This window comes from Dipteris shenzhenensis, chromosome 10 (assembly GCF_047967505.1).
Source record: "Dipteris shenzhenensis isolate YYH24624 ecotype China chromosome 10, Dip_SZ_1.0, whole genome shotgun sequence".
NCBI classification, from domain to species: Eukaryota; Viridiplantae; Streptophyta; class Polypodiopsida; order Gleicheniales; family Dipteridaceae; genus Dipteris; species Dipteris shenzhenensis.
Window position 1 is genome coordinate 12,691,525 of NC_141605.1, and position 21,909 is coordinate 12,713,433.

At 39.7% G+C, this 21,909-nt stretch overlaps 1 protein-coding gene across 1 annotated transcript in view; it reads right to left on the bottom strand.

Moving 5' to 3' along the window:
* Positions 1-889: 889 nt before the first annotated feature.
* The window catches only part of LOC147897417 (GDSL esterase/lipase At3g48460-like), an 86,028-nt gene continuing 65,008 nt past the window's right edge, over positions 890-21,909 (bottom strand). Inside the window, exons 2-4 of the mRNA XM_087380874.1 lie at positions 1,728-1,802; positions 1,261-1,525; positions 890-1,131 (exon numbers count right to left, since the gene is read on the bottom strand). Of these exons, the coding sequence (XP_087237000.1) occupies positions 890-1,131; positions 1,261-1,525; positions 1,728-1,802 (582 nt within the window). The remainder of the gene's footprint in view (positions 1,132-1,260; positions 1,526-1,727; positions 1,803-21,909) is intronic.

The window sequence follows — 21,909 nt, forward strand, 5'->3', positions numbered from 1 at the left end:
GTATGGAGAATCAAAAATTTGATTACTGTAAAACTGCCTTCTCCTCATATGGGGGGCTTACAAGTAGAGTTAGCTGGTTCCCATGTAGTTACACAAGAGTGGAGCATTGATATTTAACACCCCCCCTCAATGTCCACCCGCAAGTGAACTTACTTTTTCGGCCCAATGCCAAGTCGATGAAGATGCCTCTCCAGCAAGTCTCTTCCAAGAGCCTTCGTGAAGATGTCCGCAACATTCTCTGTAGTCGGACAGTACACTAAGTCGACCTCTCCATCCATGATGAGCTCGCGTACAAAATGCTATTGAATCTCAATGTGTTTGTGCGAGCGTGGAACATAGGGTTCTTTGCAATCGCCATGCAACTCTGATTATAACATGATAACTGCGTTGGCTTGTTCTGCACTACACCCATGTCCTCTAAAATCCTCCTCAACCATACTGCCTCGCAAGAAGCAAAGCATGCTGATTTGTACTCAGCCTCGGTAGAAGAAAGAGCAACTGTGGGTTGCTTCTTACTGACCCATGACACTGCTCCAGATCCAAGTGAGAAACAATAACCTGTCACTGATCTCCTACTGTCCACTTCTCCTGCACAATTCGAGTCATAGAATCTGGTCAAGATGTTGCCCTTGGTATAGGTGATGCCATAATCAAGCGTGCCTTTGATGGTCATTAATTAAATGTGTAGTTAGTTTCTCATTTAAGTATTACAAATAAAAATGTACAAACTTTTCAAGCATACGTTGTCTAATCATAGAGGTACTGTCATAGGGTATTCATGCTCTCTTATTACTATGTCATTGTAGTTATTAAAAAGAGAAATATACAACTTCTCAACAATCATTGAGGTAGTGCGATAGAGCATTCATGCTACTATGCCATTTTAGTATTACTGCTTTGTAGCGCAACTCAATCCAGTGGAAGGATCCAGATAGGAACCATCGATGAAGAGGTCTGCTACTGCTAAATTGAACTTGTCAGTGAAGTGGATGCCGTCCCAATTGAGATAAGTGTTTGGCTTTGAACAAAGATTCATTGGCAACGTCATATTACTACAGAACAACAAAATGTTGTACTTGTAAGGGAAAGGCACTCCCGCACCGCAACATGTGTTGAGGGTATCTCTAAATCCTGTTAAGCAAACAAGCATAAATGAGTTGAAGCGCAATTATGTTGAGCACTAGATTGAGCATCTCATGATCAATATGGAAGATGGATTTATCGTCGCTATAAGAAAGGAAAGCTAAAAGGAAGATTTACCATAAGTCACGTTGTTTTGCAATACGTGTATGTATGCGCCATAGTAATCTGCGAAAAGAAATTGTGCATCATGGTGCACCATGCGCAAGCTCTTAATCTCATTTAGGAGCTGGACTCCATGGTTGTAAGCTATAGAGTTGTAGTCCTTTCTGCAACTGTAAGTGTCGTTGGCGGCTTCGAGGTACGTGGCAAGGACAGAGGGGGAGCAACCAAGTGGAGTGATGCCGATAAATAAGAAGTTCTGTGCCCCATTGTTATATAATACCTGACACACAACGAGAAAAGAAAACAAGTTATGTATTGTGGATATCCATACACTAATCCTGTGGCGGCATGATCTGTTGAGTTGTATGCCATCTAATGGCTTAAGTTCTATCATGTTATATCTTGTGTGCAAGTGATATACTAAGTTCTCAGAAAATTGCTCATAAAGCATGGGATCGCTCTCTTAGTTTGCAAGTGCATACCTCCGTAAGGGATCTGATCTTTTGAATGACGAGGGGGACAAACGTGGTGTTCAACTCCAGGAGAGCATGGTACATCTGACAAGAAAATAATACAACGGATTATTATTTTGCCACATCTGCCAGCATTGATCCTTCCTTTCACAATTTATATAGTATGATTCATGCTGTGTGTGTGTGGGGTTGGGGGGGGGGGGAGAGAGACATGGAAGAAACAAGTCCTTCCCACAGGTGAAGGAGCACTTTTTGAGTAAGGTACCTCCTCAAATGTCACTCTCCACACACTGCTGTTGCAGGTGCTGTATCTAATAGCTTGAGAGAGAGAGAGAGAGAGAGAGAGAGAGAGAGAGAGAGAGAGAGAGAGTTGATTTTGATGGGGGTGATGATCACGATTGGAGGAGAATGAGGTAATACCATTCCAGAACTCTTGACCCTCAGGGCTGCACTCTGTGTTTGGAAAGAAGGAGGAGCATTTGCAACATCTTAGATTATGTCTTGAGAGATGTAGAATTGCACGGCTTAGTCTTAATCAAGAAAAGTGTGCTTTTGCAGTTAAGAGGGGTTTTCTATTGGGTCATATAATCTCAGAAGAGGGCATGGCCATAGATCCAAGAAAGGTCGAAGTTATTAAGAATGCTCCTACACCAAGAACTCTTAAGCAATTATCACACTTTGTTGGGCAGATCAAATGGCATAGTAGGTCATTGCACTATCTTTCCCATGTTTGTGCACCATTGACAAAACTTACCAAGAAAGGAGAAGCTTATAGATGGGAGGAGCAGCAATAAAAGGCTTTCGTTTTATTAAAGAAGATGTTAGTTGTGGGACCAATTCTCAAACCACCTAACTATAAACTACCATTTCATTTTATTGAAGAAGATGTTAGTTGTGGGACCAATTCTCAAACCACCTAACTAGAAACTACCATTTTATATTTTTGTTGATGCTTCAGATATGGCTATAGGTGCACTATTGATGCATAAATTTGTTCAAGGGTGGTTTCAGCCAATTTATATTATGCCAGTAGAAGATTAGCAAAGCCAGAGCAGAATTATAGTGTTACTCATAGGGAAGCATTGGGTATGGTTTATGCTCTCAAAAATTTAGACACTATTTGTTGGGGAATAAAGTGATCTTACATGTGGATCATCAAGCTCTCATCTATTTGGTGAAAAAACCACAATTTTCTAGAAGGCTAACTAGATGGATATTACTCTTCCAAGAATATGATTATGACATTTTTCATACACCTGGTAATCAGCATGTGGTTGTAGATTATTTAAGCCGATGAATGGTGAGGCACCTTTGGGAGTTCAAGATGATTTACCTAATGCACATTTGTTTTTTGTCAACTTGGATGGTGGGAAGATTGGTATGATAGAATGCTTCTTTTTCTAACATAAGGGATGGTACCTCAATCAAACTATCAAGAGATCAGAGGAAGAAATTTATGCTGCAGAGTAAATAATTTTTAGTGATAGCTGGAGTAAATAATTTTTTCTAATTGCTGTAGCAGAGTAAATTGGACTGATTGGGATCGGAAATTACATTCAACATTATGGGCATCCTATAAGGTAACTACTAGCATGACACCATTTTTCCTTGTTAATGGATATGAAGCAGTAGTACTAATGGAGTTTTTTGTACCTACTAGTCTCTGAATAACGCGGCTGAGCATAGATGGTCTCCAGAGGAATAAGTTAATCATAGGATTCAATAGTTGTTGAAGTTGGAGGAAGATATTAGGGTGGCAAGTTCCTATATTTCAGATGTAATTCAAAAGAGAAGACAAGCTTGGATAAATACGAACATTAAGTTTAAAGTATTTCAAAAATGAGATCTAGTGTTGATGTTTAATTCTAAGTTAGGTCCTTAGCCAAGAAAACTTAAGTTGAGATATGATGGTCCTTGCAAAATTATGGAGGTGTTGGGAGAAGGAACATGTAGATTGGAGGATATGTATGGCAAAGCAGTTTTGAAACCAGTGAATGGTTATAGATTGAAATGATACCATGCACTCACATTATCCATAAATATTGTGGGAGATGAATTAGTACTTCAAGATGGAGTAGTAATGGTGTATGCTATGGGGATGCGTCAATTTTACGAGCAAAAACCTATGAGCAGGTTTATCCGAGCGTGTTTTTCAAGAGATTTTTAAAAATGTTTTTCTTTAGGAAACATGGTTTTTACACTTTTATTTTCACTAGAACTATATCCCTTTATCATAAAAATATACAGACTAGTCACTCATTCATTTTTACACAACATAATTTTCTTATTTAGAGACATCCCTTTGTACCCCTGTTATTACCTTAAAAAACTGTTGATTCCTTTAAGAAACATTCCTCATAATCACTCTCAATGTAATAATACTATGCATATATAATTACTTATTAACACATTTATATCATATGGCAATATCTTTTTAGTGTTTTTATAGCATATTTATGGACATGTTTCTAAAGAAGTTTAAATTACTATAAATAAGTATTAACTTGGGCTTATATATCACTCTCATAAAATACATGTAATATTTAATACTATATATGAAAGATTTTCCAAAATATAACTCCATAGATGTGCTCAAATGAGGTGTTCCGATCAATTTGAGTGGTTGAATGACTATATTTGGACATTGGATATGAAAGTTATGTCACTTTTAAAAGTGCTGTCCAAGGTAGTTTCGCCAGCGAAACTACCTTGGGAGACTTGCTTCAAAGGGGTTTCGCTGGCGAAACTACCTGGATGGCTTGCTTCAATGAGTTTTCTTTGAAGAAACTCTTTCATGAAGATAGGTTGAGAGAGGGTTTTCAATGTCACCCCCTATTAAGTAAAAGTTGTAAGAAGGATCATAAGGGAATTTTCACAGAGAAGTCTACTCTACATGTGGGTTTCTTCAAAAGCCATCCCATTATGCTCTCACCATTCCGACAGATTCACCTAAAGATTTTTGTATAAAATAGGCATTGCTATAATACTTTGCATATTTCTAAGTGAAACTATGTTTTCTTCTGATCGATTTTTGCCATATTTATGCATAGTTGGAAGCTTTTTTTTTCCTTCGCTCGGACGCTCGGAAGATTTCGCTCAGAAAATGCTCGTCCCCATGCTATGGCTACTTAATTACCAAATCTGAAGGGAGTTTTCTGACTGTGCTGCAATTTTGAATACCCAAAAAGTTCAAGTGCGGAATGCTGGAGGATGTTCTAATGATCCAAAATTTTGAGGTTCCAAGTTCGATGGTCCGTACTCTGAGGAATGTCTCACATGCGAGAGGTACGGTGAGCAATTTGTCAATTTCTTCCTTCACTTTTTGAGCATAATTTGTATTAATTATGTATCTTTGCTAGATCATGGGGATAGCATCTTTAAGTTGATCCTATGTTGACAAAAAGATGGATCAACCCCCTTCATGTCTGTATAATGCCAAGCATTGAATCTTAGCAACAACTGTCTCAAATTTTCATGAAAATTTCCATCCAACAAAGCACTAACATGCACCATATTTGGATCTTGTTTTGCTCACAGATTCATCTCTTTGAGGTCATCCATGATCCTCCTAAACTCTTGCACACCTTCTTAAGTAATCTTTAAATGTTGTTTATGCTTCAATGATTGCCAGAATATCTATTTTGATATAAAATTTGTCTTTTTCTTCATCAGCATCCCACTGGTCTAAAGTTACTTCATCTGACTTCTATTCTTTGTATTTCCTCTACTTCGCTTCCAGACTGTCTCCCTCTGAATTCAAAACTACACTATTTTCTTTGATGAAGAACTACTCCGATTATTTTTCTTGTATTGGTCCACTATGGCCTGCACATTCACTTCAAAAAGTGGATTAAAGAGGTATTCCTTTTGATAAAATACTCTTCCTCATCATCTTCAGCTTCGGCCACCATGTTCATGGCTTTAGCTCTGCCAAGGGTTGAACACTTTTTGGAACACTTCTTGTTGGCACCATGGCCATTAAAAAATATATATTCCCTTTATGAACAATTACCCTATCAACTCCCCAATCTTGCTTAATCTTGGCTACCTAAAACCATGGCTTGCCAAGTAACATGGAATAAGATCTATCATCTCCCTCCATTCGAAGAACAACAAAATTGACCTTGAAAGTCAAACCACAAACTCTGAACGGCTGATTTCTTAGTATCCCAAGAGGTTGGATGGCCTTTTTGACCTGAAAAGGACCTGGCTCTAACTCATTTGAGACAAATTTTTGGTAAAGATCCTTCGACAGAATGTTCACACCAGATCCACCATCCAAAAGGACCTCTGGTATGATCTATGATTTCTATTCCATGTGGATAAGTGGAACAGTATAATCTACAACTTCAATTTGTGATGCATTAACTTCGAGGTCAAGTTCTTGAATCTCCTCATCTTCCTCTTTTCCCCTATTCATTAGGCTCACACCACCATCCGACAAATTTGTCAGCAACTGTGCTTTGAATTTTGGTACTAGATTAAGAAGTTGGTCCAATGTGATATTTATTTGAGCCTTCAGCAAATTGTGAAACAATTGCCCTTGGTTCACTGCATCTCCAAGTTTGGTTTTGTTGCATATGTCGCCAACCAGATAACACCCACTAGAAAGAGTCTGTCCCTTCAGATCTTCAAGCTTTGGGCCTTCATGCTGCTCCTTGAGTGCATCAATATCTTTTGGAAATCGTTCATGCTGGTCACCTTCTTTTACTCATTCCTCCTTATTCACGGCTAGCTACACACGTGGGGGTAAATTCTTCTCCTCCATCATCTTTATTTCTGTATCAATCTTTCTTTCTAAAGATTGAGAATGTGAGGTATCTTTCCCCACTTAACTTCATTTCCTGCATTCACCTTATCAAGAGCTTTAAGAACATCTTAACAAACTCTATTTTGCTAATTTTAATCAATTGGATGTTTACCTTTGACTATCACAGGCAACTTCTTTTCAACCAATATAGGGCCCTTAGATCTTGTGATGGCAAGTGATTCCAGATAACTTTGTTTCTCTGGCATCTCCCCTTCTGGTTTGAAACCCTTATCATGATAGGACACTGCCAACATTGACTCCCTATCCCTGCATGCCTGGCTGGTTGCTTTACCTCCATGGGTGCAGCATTCGAACAACTCTCTTCCAGTTGAATAAGCACAACATTGTCTTGAGTTGTTGGTTGTTGATAAGGTGGATGATGTGCTTGTGATTGAGTTTGGTACTGCACAACTCTTATTGCAGTGTTTGCACCATAACTCACAACCTGGGCTTGCCGATGTCCCACATGACCATAATATGCACAATTCTAAGAATCATTGTTTTGATTGGATTGTCGAGGATTATTTTCCCAATTTTGATATGCATGTCTTCTTCCTTGGTTAGCAAGATCATTCACCCCTTCTTGATTGACTGCAGATGGTTGTGACATGGCCCTAGTGTTTTGCAGATGAGGAGGCAATCTCCCCTTGTAATTTGGATTATACCAACAATTGGTGCTCTCATGATTCCTTTTACCATAGAACTCACATTTAGGCTTCTCAGATGCAGTAGCTTATGACAATACCATGCTTTTCAAATGCTACTTGATCTTTTTCTCCAACTTCTCATCTTCATTAGAAGATTTGACTTTTTTCTTAGACTTCGGGCTCTCCTTAGATTTCCCTTTCTTTGATTGCTTCTTTGGTTTACATTTGGTCTTCTTGTCTTCATTATTGGAATCATCTAAATCATCATCATTGGACTTAGAATCCGTATCTTCATTTTCACTATTTGTGTCAAAGTCTCCATCTGAATCTATGTCCAAATCAGAATTCTCTGTTTCCTTCCTTCTACTCTTTTTTTATTTTCTTTTGGTCATACCAACTCTTTGTTTAGCTCACTGTGCAGCTTCTACCATATTGTCAAAATCATTAGCTCTTGTTCGGGTGTCCCTCCCAGCAACAACACTTCTCAATTCGGTATTCACTCCCTTACAAAATTAATCTCCCAATTGCTCTTGATTCGGTCTCTGAGGAGTGGCTAGCCTCTAGTTCAAATTCCAAAACTTTTGGGTGTAGTCTTCTACCAACAAATCCTTCTGTTTCAATTGTTGGAGCTTTAGAAGAATTGCTTTTGGTGCTTTTTCTTTCCAAAACCATGCAAGAAAATCTTGCCTAAAGTCTCATACTTTGCAAAATGTCCCATGCCATACTAAATTAACCAACTCATTCCCTTACCCACCAAAGTGGCTGCCAACTATTCCTTTTTCACAGCATCATCAAGCTATCCTTCGGAACCACTTGCTACCCATCGAGTCTCAAATTGTCCAATGTGACTATTAGGGTCTTGTTTTGATCTGCCACTGAATTTAGTAGAGCAGACTCTGGGGTTCTGCATGTTGACTACAGGGAAGTTCAGAACAATCAATGGTGTTATCCTTGAACGGGGTCGCGGGGTGAGACCGGATCATACAACCACCTTCGGGCTCCTACATATAGTCAAAACGCTACATGATAACCATAAGTTGCACGAATGAAAGCTTCCAAAGGATACCATGAATTATGAGGAACTTTGGGATTATCTACATCGTGGTACTCATAACTACTAGTCAAATTGGTGGAAGGCTCTTCCCATGACACAGTATAGCCAGGAACCCAATCTTCGTCCTCCAAACTGTTGGTGATTTTGATCCCACCTTGTTGGTATTTAGATGCTTCTTTGACCTCTTCATGACCTTGTGCTTGCTCCCCCCTAACCTCTTCAAAGGCACTTATTTGACCTCTAGCCCAAGCTCTAGTGAAGTATGGATGGCCAATTTATCGAGGAGATGTGTCAAGTTCTTCTATGTCTCAACATCCACTACTACCAACGCCTCTATGAAACTTCTATAAGAATTCACTGCTCTCGTAATTTTTCATCTTCCCCCACACATTGGATGCAACTCAATCACAAGTGCCACCTTTGACAATTTCATGTATAATCCATTGGAAATTATGAATCCTCTATCACAAGTTTGCAATAGGGAATTGAATTCTACCGCATGCACTCTTGACATCCGACATTTGTTGCATGGACTTGAGCACTTGAACATCACCTCGTGAGACTTGGATTTGCTGCTGTGTAAACATTGGACTCTCTCCTTTTATTTCGATGGTGCCTCGCTACACTTCACAACATGTGCATTGTCACCACAATGCTTGCAAAGAGAAGCCATGTGTGTTCTTCATACATCTCTCACAATCCAAGTGCCCAATTGATTTGCACAATCACCAGTGTATTTGGAACAAGTGAAGATCAAAATAAGTAATATTGCTTGATATCCATTTTGTTACAGTTGCAAACTCAGTAAATCAGATAGGAAACATAATCAAACTAGAAAAAATAAGGATTTATAAAATAGAGAATGTTTCCTCATTCGGAACTTCTAAACTTTTGAATCAAGATAGATCAGCGAACTACTCCCTCATCCATATATCAGTTGCAACTCCTAGGATACAAGCTCAAGAAGCGGTTGCCTTCTAGCTACCCCTACCAAGGTTTTGTATAGTCCTTCTATTACTTAGCAAATATATATATATCACGAGTACCCAAGTAGCATTTGTCTACAAATAGCTCCCATAAACAAGTTGGTTCTCTTTAACTATTGTCAAATTTCAACCATCGGGCTGGTGAAATATTAGAAAATGCATTTTTTATGGCATCCCCTTTAGGTTGGTTCTCTTTAACTATCGTCAAATTTCAACCACCGGGTTGTGACCACAAATCCATGGGTGACCATAAATCCTAAATGAATGGATTGCATGCCATTCATCTTGTAATAATAGAAGCAAACCATAGCATTGGTGGCAGCTAATATGCTAGTGTGCAACCAACAAATTCATCTTGCAATAATAGAAACAAACCACCATGGTGGTGGCAGTGAATATACTAGTGTGAAACCAACCAATTCATCTTGTAATAATAGAAGCAAACCACCACGCTAGTGGAAATTAATATCCTAGTGTGCAATCAACCATTGCACGGGCGACCACTTATCCTAACCATTTATCGTGCACTATCGCCTTTCTATCATAAAATGGATTGTATTGTTGCAAAGTACTATACTAAAACAGTCACCTAGTTCTCTTTATCTGTTATCATATTTTAGCCCCACTAGGTTGGTAACCACAAATCCTAAATGAATTGCAAGCTATAGAGTCATAGTGTATTATTGAAAAATGTCCATCAAATTATAAAGCCCAATGCAACAAAACATTAAGTCCAACTGAGTGAAGCAGTCATTAAAAAAATAGAACCTTCAAATCCAAATCAATGTAACATTTTCAAATTATAAAGTCTAGCTGAGTGAAGCAGTCATAAAAGAGGTATCCAAGGATAAGTAAATGGAAAATTATTACTTTAAAACTGAAGTTATATAGAAAAGCCAAATGTATAGTAGTCATCCCCTAAAATTATATACTCGGGTAGTATACAACCAAGTTCTACTCTTCTATGTTTTGAAAAGACACCACCATCATATCTAAGGATGGATAAATACAAAGACAATTTTCTACTTAACTCAAGTTCTATTGAAAAGCCAACTGTATTAGAGGGGTGGTCAGCCCCTAAAAAAGTCCCGGGTAATATATATCCAAGATTCCTAGAGATCAAGTCCGAGATCTTTGAAGGACTTTATATTTACACAAGGATTCCAGTACAAGGGCTCGAAACTTTGCATACTAGGAGCCTTCAGCAACATACTTCACAAACTGTGAGTTCTTTGATAATGAAGGCCTTCCCACAGTTCCTCTTGCGATAGATCCATCTTGTGAATGATACTCTTGGGAACTCTATGTTCCTCATCCAAGTGATCAATCTCATCTATGACAATCTTGGGTTACCAAGGGACCCCTTGCAAAATGGCTTCATGAAGCTCAGGACAAGCGGTAGAAAAATGGTGTTGCTACTGTGGCTTTCCATCTTTGTTCCTTCACTCGAGCCTTGTCGGGTTTTTTAACCTAGTTTGCTCTCTTGCTATCCAAGCTGTAATTGTTCACATATTCTAATCTATCAAATCAAGCCATCTTGACATGCTCAATGATGTAATCCAATGATATCTTTGCCATCTTTGAAGACCTGTGTACCGCCGATATTCCCCACACATTACATTGATGAATATGATAGGTTAGTTGTATGATAGTTGAGGCTAGAGGAGGTAGGGACTGGCAAGGAAATACATTTTTCTTGGTTTAGGATTAACTGTGACCCTCACAAAATATAACCTTTAGTAAATCCCAAACAACCACTACGCTTGTTTTAATAAATCGTAATCAATAAATCCCAAAGTGATCCCAAACAAGGGAAAATATAAATCCCAAATAGTATACTAATCCTAAACAACCACTGTTCTTGTTTTAGTGACAATGACTATGCATGAGGGACCATCTAATTCATAGGTTCAGATTAACATTGAGTCAGAATCACACTATAATAACAATGATTGGGCATGAGGGACCATATAATTCACATAATCAAATTAGCATTGAGATGGAATCAGACTATAATAACAATGACTTTGCATGGGGGACCATCTAGTTCACAAGCTTATATTAGCGTTGGAATGGCTCATCAGATTGTAATAACAATAGTTCTCATTCTTATGATTGAGAACTATTTTTATTACAGTCTAATGAGCTGACTCGATGCTAATCTGATGTCCTGTTTTGATCTTGCCTTTCTTCAAGGTAGTTTCCTATAATAAAAATGAATTTCAATGAGGGACCATCTAATTCATAGGCTCAGCTTAACATTGAGTCAGAATCAGACTGTAATAACAATGACTTTGCATGAGGGACCATCTACTTTGCACACTCAGATTAGCATTAAGCTAGAGTTAGACTATAAGAACATATCAGACTATTAGAATTTTGGAATTTCTAGTTATAATGGCCATTTAATTATTATAATATTATCTCCGATGACCAAGAAATTCCCATGGCAACCATCTAATCGTGTGTCATTTCTAGACAATGATGTATATGACTTCCTGGCCACCAACAAGCTGGGTGCATGTGACACCACTCCTCCCCCCTCGTCCCATTGAATTGTTATGATCTTGGCTCCAATGATCAAGAAATTCTCCCATGGAAAACATCTAATTGCACATCATGGCTAGACAATGATTTATATGACCACCTACGCTAGGTTGTGCTACAAGCAAAATCTAGCAGTAGCGCTAGGCACCTAGAGTTACACAAATTGACATAAGAAATGAAGGGGAAAAGAGTGGGAGGGCGGTAAGTCTAGATATGTAAAGGACTTAAGGGTAGAGAAACAATTCACTGCACCTAGGAAAATCCCTCTCCTACCCCCTTCCACGCTCTCCAAGCCCCCTTCCACCCATGTGATGAATCTTCTACTACAACCTTGATGCCCCTTCTACATAATACTACCCAAGTCATGGGATCCATTATTTGCCTTGGCTCTCCATCTTGCAACACTCCATTAGCCATAGCCCCATGACCAAGCGAGTTGCAAGATGGGGAGCCAAGGGAAACGGGTCTTAAGGGGGGGATTGCAAAATGGAATTTAGGTCCGTTGCATTTGATCTCATTCTCAGCTAGTGAATGTCCTCATGTTGAAGACCCTTTGAGGATTTCGTTTTTAGGTCTCGACCTATTCAAGTAGCCAAGGTTTTCCAACATTGTGCCCTTCTTCTAGCTAGTAAGCTCGATAGCAAACAAGCTGGAATTGGTGCTGTGTTTGGAGACCACAATGAAGAGGTGGAGACCCAGCCTATAGTGGCAGATAACCTACCTGATCATACGAGGCCTTTTCTAATCCTATCCAATTTCTTTTGACCAAAGGTAAGGGTCAGAAGATTTTTGGCATCTCTCATACCATCATTGTTTTGTTAGGTTGGAGGTCCATGGTGGACAAGGGAGAGGAGAACTCAACTTGGCAGCATATCATCATTGTTTTGTCAGGCACTGAGAGAGAACTCAACTTGGTGGAGTGTGAAGAGAGTGGGAGAGAAGGAAGGAATCTCACTTATAGCTTTCTCACATACACAATGGGGGAATATACACAAAGGTGGAGGCTGAAAATAGTTTTCCTCTTCTTAGTTGTGAAAGCCAAAACAACTCTAAGTACAAAAGAATAGGTGAACCCTATATGTGGGTCTCAAACCAAACTCAACTAACGAAGGTGGCATAATAACTAAGCCACTAATTAGAGTATATAAAGATAGCTGTCATCCAGCTATTATTCATGGGCAGTGTACCAACCGCATCTGCAGCTAACAAGTCGGTGACATAAATGCACAACGGTCACCCTAGCATATCACGGGTGGAGCTCGATATCTCAACACTCCCCCTTGAGCTCAGTCCCAATTCCTGCACACCAAGCAGGTCTTTGAAGTTGCGCAGCTTCTCTGCATAATGCCTTCGTGAATATGTCAGCTACTTGATCCCCTATGTTGAAAAAAACTAGATTAATAAAACCTACTAGAACCTTCTCCCACACATAGTGATAATGCACCTCAATGTGCTTTGTTCTAGCATGATAGATTGGGTTATTTTCCAAGTGTATACTCCTCATGTTGTCACAATAAATGACAACTGACCCCTGATGCATATCATAAAGTAGCTTATGCAACCAAGCTACCTCACATGCAGCCATTGTTGCACCCTTATACTCAGCCTCTGTGCTCGACAAGGCAACTGTAGGCTATTTCTTGCTGCTCCAAGTGACAGCACTCTCAAAAGAGAATATATATCCACTTGTAGATCGTCTATCAAAAATATGTTAGATATCAATGCTCCACTCTCATGTAACTACACAGGAACTAGCTAACTCTACTTGTAAGCCCCCCATATGAGGAGAAGGCATTTGAGTAGCTCAGTTATCCGGTAGGTCCTAGTTTGGACACTAGATGGGGGCCATGTGTGGCCTGATGGCTAGATGGCTTCAAATAGAGTTGGCACACTGCCAACTAGGCTACATGCAAGTGCGGGAAGGCATCCCATGACTGATCGCACTGAGGGTAGACGAAGCATTTCTCGAGGCAGCCCACTCTCAGGTTGCGGGGCTCGCTTGGAGTCCCAGATGATCTCGGATGGCTCTGGGCCGAACGAAATCGTAGGTTATTTGCTCTATTCTGCACCACGGTTCTATCGTGTGGTCGGCCTCCAGTCGATCGTTTTGGGTGGACTGGGTCCAATTGGATCTAACTGACTATGACTGGTGGCTATATAAGAGCAAGCCCGTGAAGCCAATATTAATCACTGGCTACAACAACCCTAATTCCTTAGCATCCAACCTCCGTCCTCTACTGTTTCCAGCATGCCATTAAAGCTCCTCACACAGGAGCGCATGGCTGGGAGGCACCACCATCTATTGTATCAGTTTTATAGTAATCAAATTTTTGATTCTCCATACTATCAGCATTTCTCTCTTGCATACGAGATCCTATTATCTATTGAGCACAGATGTTGTATTGTTTTCTTACATGGTATCAGAGCTTGGGCTCTAGCAAGAAGATTTGGTAGTGTGTTTCTGTTTGCGAGCAGATTGTGAGAGATGGCCCAGCCTGCAAGACTGTGAATCCCACCATTCGGCGAAAGCGAAAAGTTAGATGGCACTAACTATCCACTCTATAAGTTCAAGATGAAGACCATCCTAAGCACATATGAGCTTTGGGATACTACTACTTGGGTGGACGTGAAGCCGGTTTTGAGACCAAATCTGGCCAATACAGCACAACAGATAGTACCAACTGCGGATGAGATTCTCGCGTGGACAAGAAGAAATGCAGATGCGCTGTGTTCTATTGTCTGCAGTGTAAGTGATTCTGTCATGGCGTTAATTCAACATGTCACCACAGTGGAGGAGGCATGGACGGTCTTGAAAAATCAGTATGAGACCACGAATCAGATACAGATTCAAAATCTAGAGACTCAACTCATGAACGAGAAATTGTCTGGGTCTGAAATGGCAGAGAAGTTCATCACCAGGGTGAAGAATCTATGCGATCAGATGACTGCAATTGGCATCACCATCACCAACGAGAATCTAGCATGAAAGTGCATACGGATTCTCCCACTAAAGGATGATGGTCTTGTTACGGCGCTGAATACGTAGAATAGAAATCCGCCCCTTAACTTTGAGTATTTTAGCACAATGCTTTTGGAGGAGGAGATGCGTCAAAAGACAAGGACTGGAGAAGATTCGGCTTTCTAGGCTGGATCAAAGAAAGGTAATGGTAAGGACTCTGGTAACCCATCTTCTTCTGATGACAAAAAGAGAAAGAAGAAGATCAAGTGCTTCTATTGCAACAAGGCAAGGCACAAGCAGAATGAGTGCTGGAAGAAGATTGCAGATGGAAAGAACGGAGTAAAGAAAGAGTCCAGCAACAGCGTGCAAGCAGTACCAATAGAGCTATTCGAAGCAATTGAGGAGATTTGCACAGAGGCAGTTCATGTACCTGCGGATGAACCTTGGATTATTGACAATGATGCATCGCGCCACATGACCAGTCGGAAGGATTGGTATACCTCTCTACATCCGGTAGGGAATGACATCCTCGTAGCAGTCGGCAATGATGCAAAATGTCTAGCAAAAGGAAAAGGTACGATTGCTCTCAAGTCAGATGGAGTTGTAAAATAGTTGTCCAATGTTCTGTATGTGCTAGATATCAAGAGGAACTTGTTGTCCATTTCTGCGATCACGGATTAGGACCTCAAAGTTCAATTCGATAAGAATGGCGCACAGATTTTGGATCTTCAAGGGAAGGTCATTGGTAAAGGTACACGACACAACAACATCTACGAACTCTCAACTTTCGATGCTCGAGCTGATGTGGGTATGATGGTTGCTGTGTTAGCAATAGATGGCCTTAGTGGAATCGCTTTCTAGATTACTAAAGTTTTAAAAGTAAAAAAGGAAAGATAAAAAACTAAGTCAATAGAGATGTAATGTTTTCTTACCAAGTCCACGGATGCTTTCATGGGTCGCTATAACCCAAAGATGGTGGTAACAAGGAAGACAAAACTAGAGGTCCTGAGTTCGATCCCAAAAAGCGAAGAGGGCACCAAAGAATTGTCCAAGACTTGATATTCTATAGTTGGACAAGGTAGATATTTTGGTATATGGATTTCAATTAACACAAGCAGAGTAATTGCCAAAGGGGACACAATACTATTATCCCAAAAGATTCTAAAGACATTGATTGGATGTAGTGCACAAATGGAAGCTAGCGATGTTCTCATCATCAATGATGTTCTTCTCATATGAATGCTTATCTATGTCTTTGCCACCTTCATACCCTACAAGGGGACAAGAGCATGATACTCCCAATGCTCCACATGATGTCTCCACTAGTGCATCTCCACCAAAATCCTTGCATACAACCATAACAAAATCATGATAGTCTCTTGACTTCGATGCACATGTATCACCTATAGAATATCCACCACTAATGCACTTCATGGAGCATGCATTTTTTATAGATTAAGGCTTTATATTGATATGATGCTCCATGAAAGCATACCTAATGTCGCTTAAGATTATTATCCTTGATCTTTTAGCCATTTTTCCATGTACTAAGAGACAATGCTAAATGAAAAATGTGTCATGGTTCTTATCATCTAAAATGAAAAAATGAATGGTCTCCTTCTCATCAAATGACCCAATGTGGCGATATGATATCTGAACAAAACCAATCACTTGGACCAATGGATACCAAAAATTGAATTTCATTTTTTTTTAAATAAGAAATTTCAGCACAGAGACCACCACACTATTAGGAAAACTCAAAAGATATTCCTTGCATTACTCTACTTGCCATCTATGTTTTCTTCATAAATTTAGCAAAGGTGTCTTTTTTAAAAGAAAAAGATCCCTACAAAATAAATTTTTGCATAGTAGTTCCTCTCTTTTCCTTTTCCCATTTCCATTATTTTAAAAGGTCTTAATTTGAGTAATTACAAGCCCTTGCATAGCATATGTCAATCAAAAACCATTTTGCACATCATTGTGTGTACATGCAAAAAAACACTCATCCGTGAGCTTCTTTCATATATCAAAGTGTTGAATTAGTGTGAAGCTTTTTATAGGTCTTTATTTGCATAAATTTCATGCCCTTTCAAAGTTTCATGTTGTTCGAATGCGGGCAAGCATCCAAAATTCCTAAAATTTGCACGTGTGGTTTGTATGTGCAATAAAATATTCATAAGTGAACTTCTTCCATATATCAAAGTGTCGGATCAATAAAATACACACAGTAATCAATACATGTGATTCTGAAATACGATATAGTGAGTCCTCAATACAATGATCTAGTAAATAAAATGAGCTACTCAATATAATGAATCCTAATCAAGTCATACATGTGAATCCTAAATCTAATGTAAATTTTCTATGCAATGAACTACTCAATACAATGATCTACAATGACAATTTCAATCCTTCATACATTGAATCATGATCTAATCAATACAAAGAATACACATGTGAGCCACTCAATACAATGAATCCTCAATGCAATGACCATGTCAATCCTCCACACAATAAACCAATGATCTACAATGACAATCTCAATCCTCAATACAATGAAAATGTGAATACATGACCATGTGGATCCTCAATGCAATGATCTACTCAACACGATGAATCTACGAATACAATGAAAAATGTCAAGCCATATAACCATCCTATCCGATTAAATCAGATAGATAGATATAATATTAAATGTGGATTCTCAACACAATGATTTGCTCAGCACAATGAAAATATGAATACAGCAAAAAATATGAAAGCCCTTTAATCAATGAATTTATATTTTACTAGATTAAGTGGTTCTTATAATTTTTAATCAATCCATATAACCATGATACATGATTAAATCAAATTTTTGAGCGGGTCATATGACTAGATACGTATATTATGTTTTATAAATATGTAATCATTTTCATATTAGCATATCTTGCATGTATCCATAAAGGAACAAGGTAATGTGGCACATTATGATGCCTATGACTTTTATGTCTACATTCATGAGAGGATCTCATGTTTTCCATGCATGCATAATGATATGACATGCGCAGTGATGATATATCATCTCGCCTTGATGAATTGGCACAACAATTGTATGGAAATGTGAAGGTGAGATGGCATATAGGCCTTGCATGAAATGATGTGGCACAGGTGAAGTGATAGTTTCTTTTGAAGTTCCTCCTGAAGAAGATGTACCACCCTTTCTCTGCTCTTCAGAAATTAGAATAGCAATCAACTCCTCAAAATAAGGAAATTTTTCACGGACAGCAATGGATGTTCGGAATTGTGCATAATCCTTTCCTAGACCATTCAAGGTCATTGAAACTAAATCATCATCTTCCACTAGTGACTCAATGGAAGCAAGTACATTTGCAATCTTCTTCACCTTCATGTGGTAGTCATTGATGCTCATATTTTCTCTCTGCACATCATGCAACTCCTGCTTTGGCTGCATATTTGCGCTATACATTTTTGTCAAAGTATCCCATGCCTCCTTCGGCATGCTTGCATCCTGAATATGCACAATCATAGAATTTGAAATACTGATAGACAGCCAGTACATAACTTTTTTGGCTCTCTCATGCCAACCTTTAAATGCTAGCAACTCTTGTTGATTGGGAACATTAAGAATAACTGGTTCTTGTTTAACTGTAGTAATGAACTCCCAATAGCCTTTTCCCTTAAGGAAATTCATCATTCTAAATTTCCATGCTTAGAAGTTGTTCTTGTCAAGCTTTTCAGTGACTATCTATGAAAGAGCATCAAATGCCAATATAGGACACTGTAAAAATATTCTGTCATTGCTAAAAACACAACTTCTGCCTCACAAGGGCAAATATGCAAAACTGACGAAAGTGGTATCTGACCACACAGTCACTTCCTAATGACGATTTTGCATCAACAGGCAATAAGAATGATTTTGTCACTCCCAATATCTCTGCACATAGGCATAGGATGCAATTTCTGCAAAACTTTTCACCGACCTATAGAACAGCGGTTGCATAGCAAAAATAGGGCACTTTTGTAAGTGCCTGCGAAAAACTTCTGCCACCAAAACGGGCCCCGAAATGGCCTCAAATCAAAAAAATAATTTCACCAAGGGCTTTGCCCTTATGCCGTAGCATATACTGCCCTCTCGCAAGGGCGTCCCACTCTGAGACAGTGCACTCTTGCACTTTCTGACTATGCTACTTGTAGAGATTTACTCCCAAACTCAAAAAAGGAAAGCAACATTGATCCTCTTACTAAGAAACTACGAACTTGGTTTGCTTTCTTGAGCTCCTTTCCCCGAGCTCTGATACCATGTGAAGAGAGTGGGAGAGAAGTAAGGAGTCTCACTTGCAGCTTTCTCACATATACAATGGGGGAATACACATAAAGGTGGAGGCTGAAAATAGTTTTCCTCTTCTTAGTTGTGAAAGCCAAAAGAACTCTCTCTTTTTTTAATACAAAAGGAATAGATGAACCCTATATGTGGGTCTCAACCAAACTTAGCTAACCTAGGAGGCATACTAATTGAGCCACTAACTAGAGTACATAAAGATAGCTGTCATCCCCAGCTATTATTCACTGGTGGTGTACAAACCGCACCTGCAGCCAACAAGTCGATGACATAAATGCACAACGGTCACCCTAGCATATCACGAGTGGAGCTCGATATCTCAACACACCCATGCTTATTTTGCCTGAGCAGGATGCTCCCTCAAGATTCCACCTTCATCAACATTCCATCTCTCATAGATTTCACCTAGAATAGGGTAACTCCCTTGGTGGCTCGGGAAATGGATGGACCATGTGTGTGCAATGAGCAGCTGAATAGAAAGAACTTTTAAGGCTTTGAAAGGAAGAAAAGGGAAGAGAGACTCAAGAGAGGGAATACGAAGTGATCTTCATTGTCAATAGAGTGAGACTCCACTCCAATGCAACTCAAAATACTACAAACACAAGGGAGAAGAAGAGGTTTCATATGTACAAGAGGGAGCGGAAGCTCCAAGACTACTGTTAACTAGAAAATAATTCGAGACAAGAGGCTAGACACACTAGGCATGGCGACGCTCAAGGGCCATATAGGAAAAGGGAATGTGAGGGGAGACGTGCTAACATGGGTGGGAAAAAGGGATTAAGAGGGGTGGGAATGAAGAGGGAGACTATGGCACAATGGGAGAGGGAGAGGGGAAAGAGGAGCACATGTACATAATGGGACGAGGAATGTAGAGATGGAGACATCAAGGGAGGAGGGTCATGCTTTATTTGAAAGGAAGGATGGGGGGAAGAAATCAAAGTACTAGCTAGGTGGCTTTACAAGAATGAGCGTGTCCCATCAAGGAATAGCCCCCTCCTTTTATAGCCAAGAGAGGGGGTCTCTCCCAACAAATGCATCCTCCCATATGCATCATGTGTGTGGAAGAGTCTCCCATGTGGGCTTGGTGGTTACGCACTCTCAATTGTGTGCGACAACCCTTTGCCTCATTTTTCCACATAAATAAACCCCCATATCCCAAGTCTAAGATACTCCCTTAGTCTCTTCCCAATTTTATAATACGTTTAAACATTTAGGAGGACAAGTGGATGGTTGGCACAAGGAATCTTGCCACCTCATCCTACTTTCCCATTATTTAACTTGCATTCTTGGACTTTCTACACCCCCCCCCCCCCACATGGGCCAATCCTACATGGAGGGAATAATCCAACATAATATCCATCTCCACCTATTTTATATTACTTCTCCCATGGTCCTTGGGCCATATCTCACCCTTGCCGCCTAGGTGGAGGGGTGGTACATGGAGGACCCACCTAAGGAAAATCTGAGTCATCATTGGTATGGGTACCTTATTCAGGTTCATTCTCCTACTCGAGGTTAGCCATAAACAATGGCATCTCTAGATCGATTGGTTCTTCATGTTGGAGTGGAGGATCTACCTATAGTGCCTTAGCATCGATTTGTGAGAAGATGGGGTCTAATGAATGGCAGTTGTCGATGGTTGCATGGTCACCATGGCATATCATGATTGGAGCTCAATATTTCAACACTCCCCCTCGAGCTCAATCCCACCAATTCCTGCACACCAAGCAAGTCTCTAAACTTGTGTAGCTTCTCTCCACCCAATGCCTTCATGAATATGTCAGCTACCTGATCCTCTATGCTGACATAAACTAGATCAATAAAACCTACTAGAACCTTCTCCTACCCATAGTGATAATGCACCTCAATGTGCTTTGTTCTAGCATGATAGACTAGGTTATTTGCCAAGTGTAAATAACTGACAACTGGCTCATCTGTAGACTGATGCATATCATAAAGTAGCTTATGCAACCAAGCTGCCTCACATGCAGCCATTGTTGCACCCTTGTACTCGGCCTCTATGCTCGATAAGGCAACTATAGGTTGTTTCTTGCTACTCCAAGTGACTGTAGCACTCCTAAAAGAGAACACATATCCACTGGTAGATCCTCTATTAGAAATACTACCAACCCAATCAGCATCAGTGTATCCATGCAACTGTATCTGAACCCAGTCTCTTAAAATAGTCCATACTGCAATGTGGACTTCACATACCTCAGTAGGCATCTAGCCACATCCAAATGCAGTTTCTTTGGAGCCTGCATAAACTGACTTACCAACCCAACAACATAGCTCAAATCTAGCTTGGTAATGGTCGTATAAATCAAACTTCCTACTATGCGTTTGTACATAGTAGGGTCTTCCAAAAGCTCACCTGCATCTGCGCTCAACTTCACATTCTGCTCAAAAGGGACTGAAATAGGCTTACAGCTTATCCTCCCATATTTGGACAGAATGTCCAATCCATACTTCCTCTACAAGAGCCATATCCCACTTGTGCATCTAATCACCTCAATGCCCAAAGAAATAACGCAGCTCTCCCAAATCCTTCATCTCAAACTTATGCTTCAATAGCATTTTCACATGAAGGATATCTTCATCACTATTACCTGTGATGATCGAATCACCAACATAAATGACAAGCAGCATAATACCTTTCTCTATTTTTCTCACATAAAAAGAGAAATCTTTCTTGGAAATCTGAAAGCCAATAGTGACAAGATGCTGTCCTATTTTGTAAGACCATGCTTTGGGTGCTTGCTTCAAGCCATACAAGGCTTTCTTCAACCTACAAACAAACTCAGGATGAACAGCATGAACATAACCTGGTGGCTACCCCATATAGA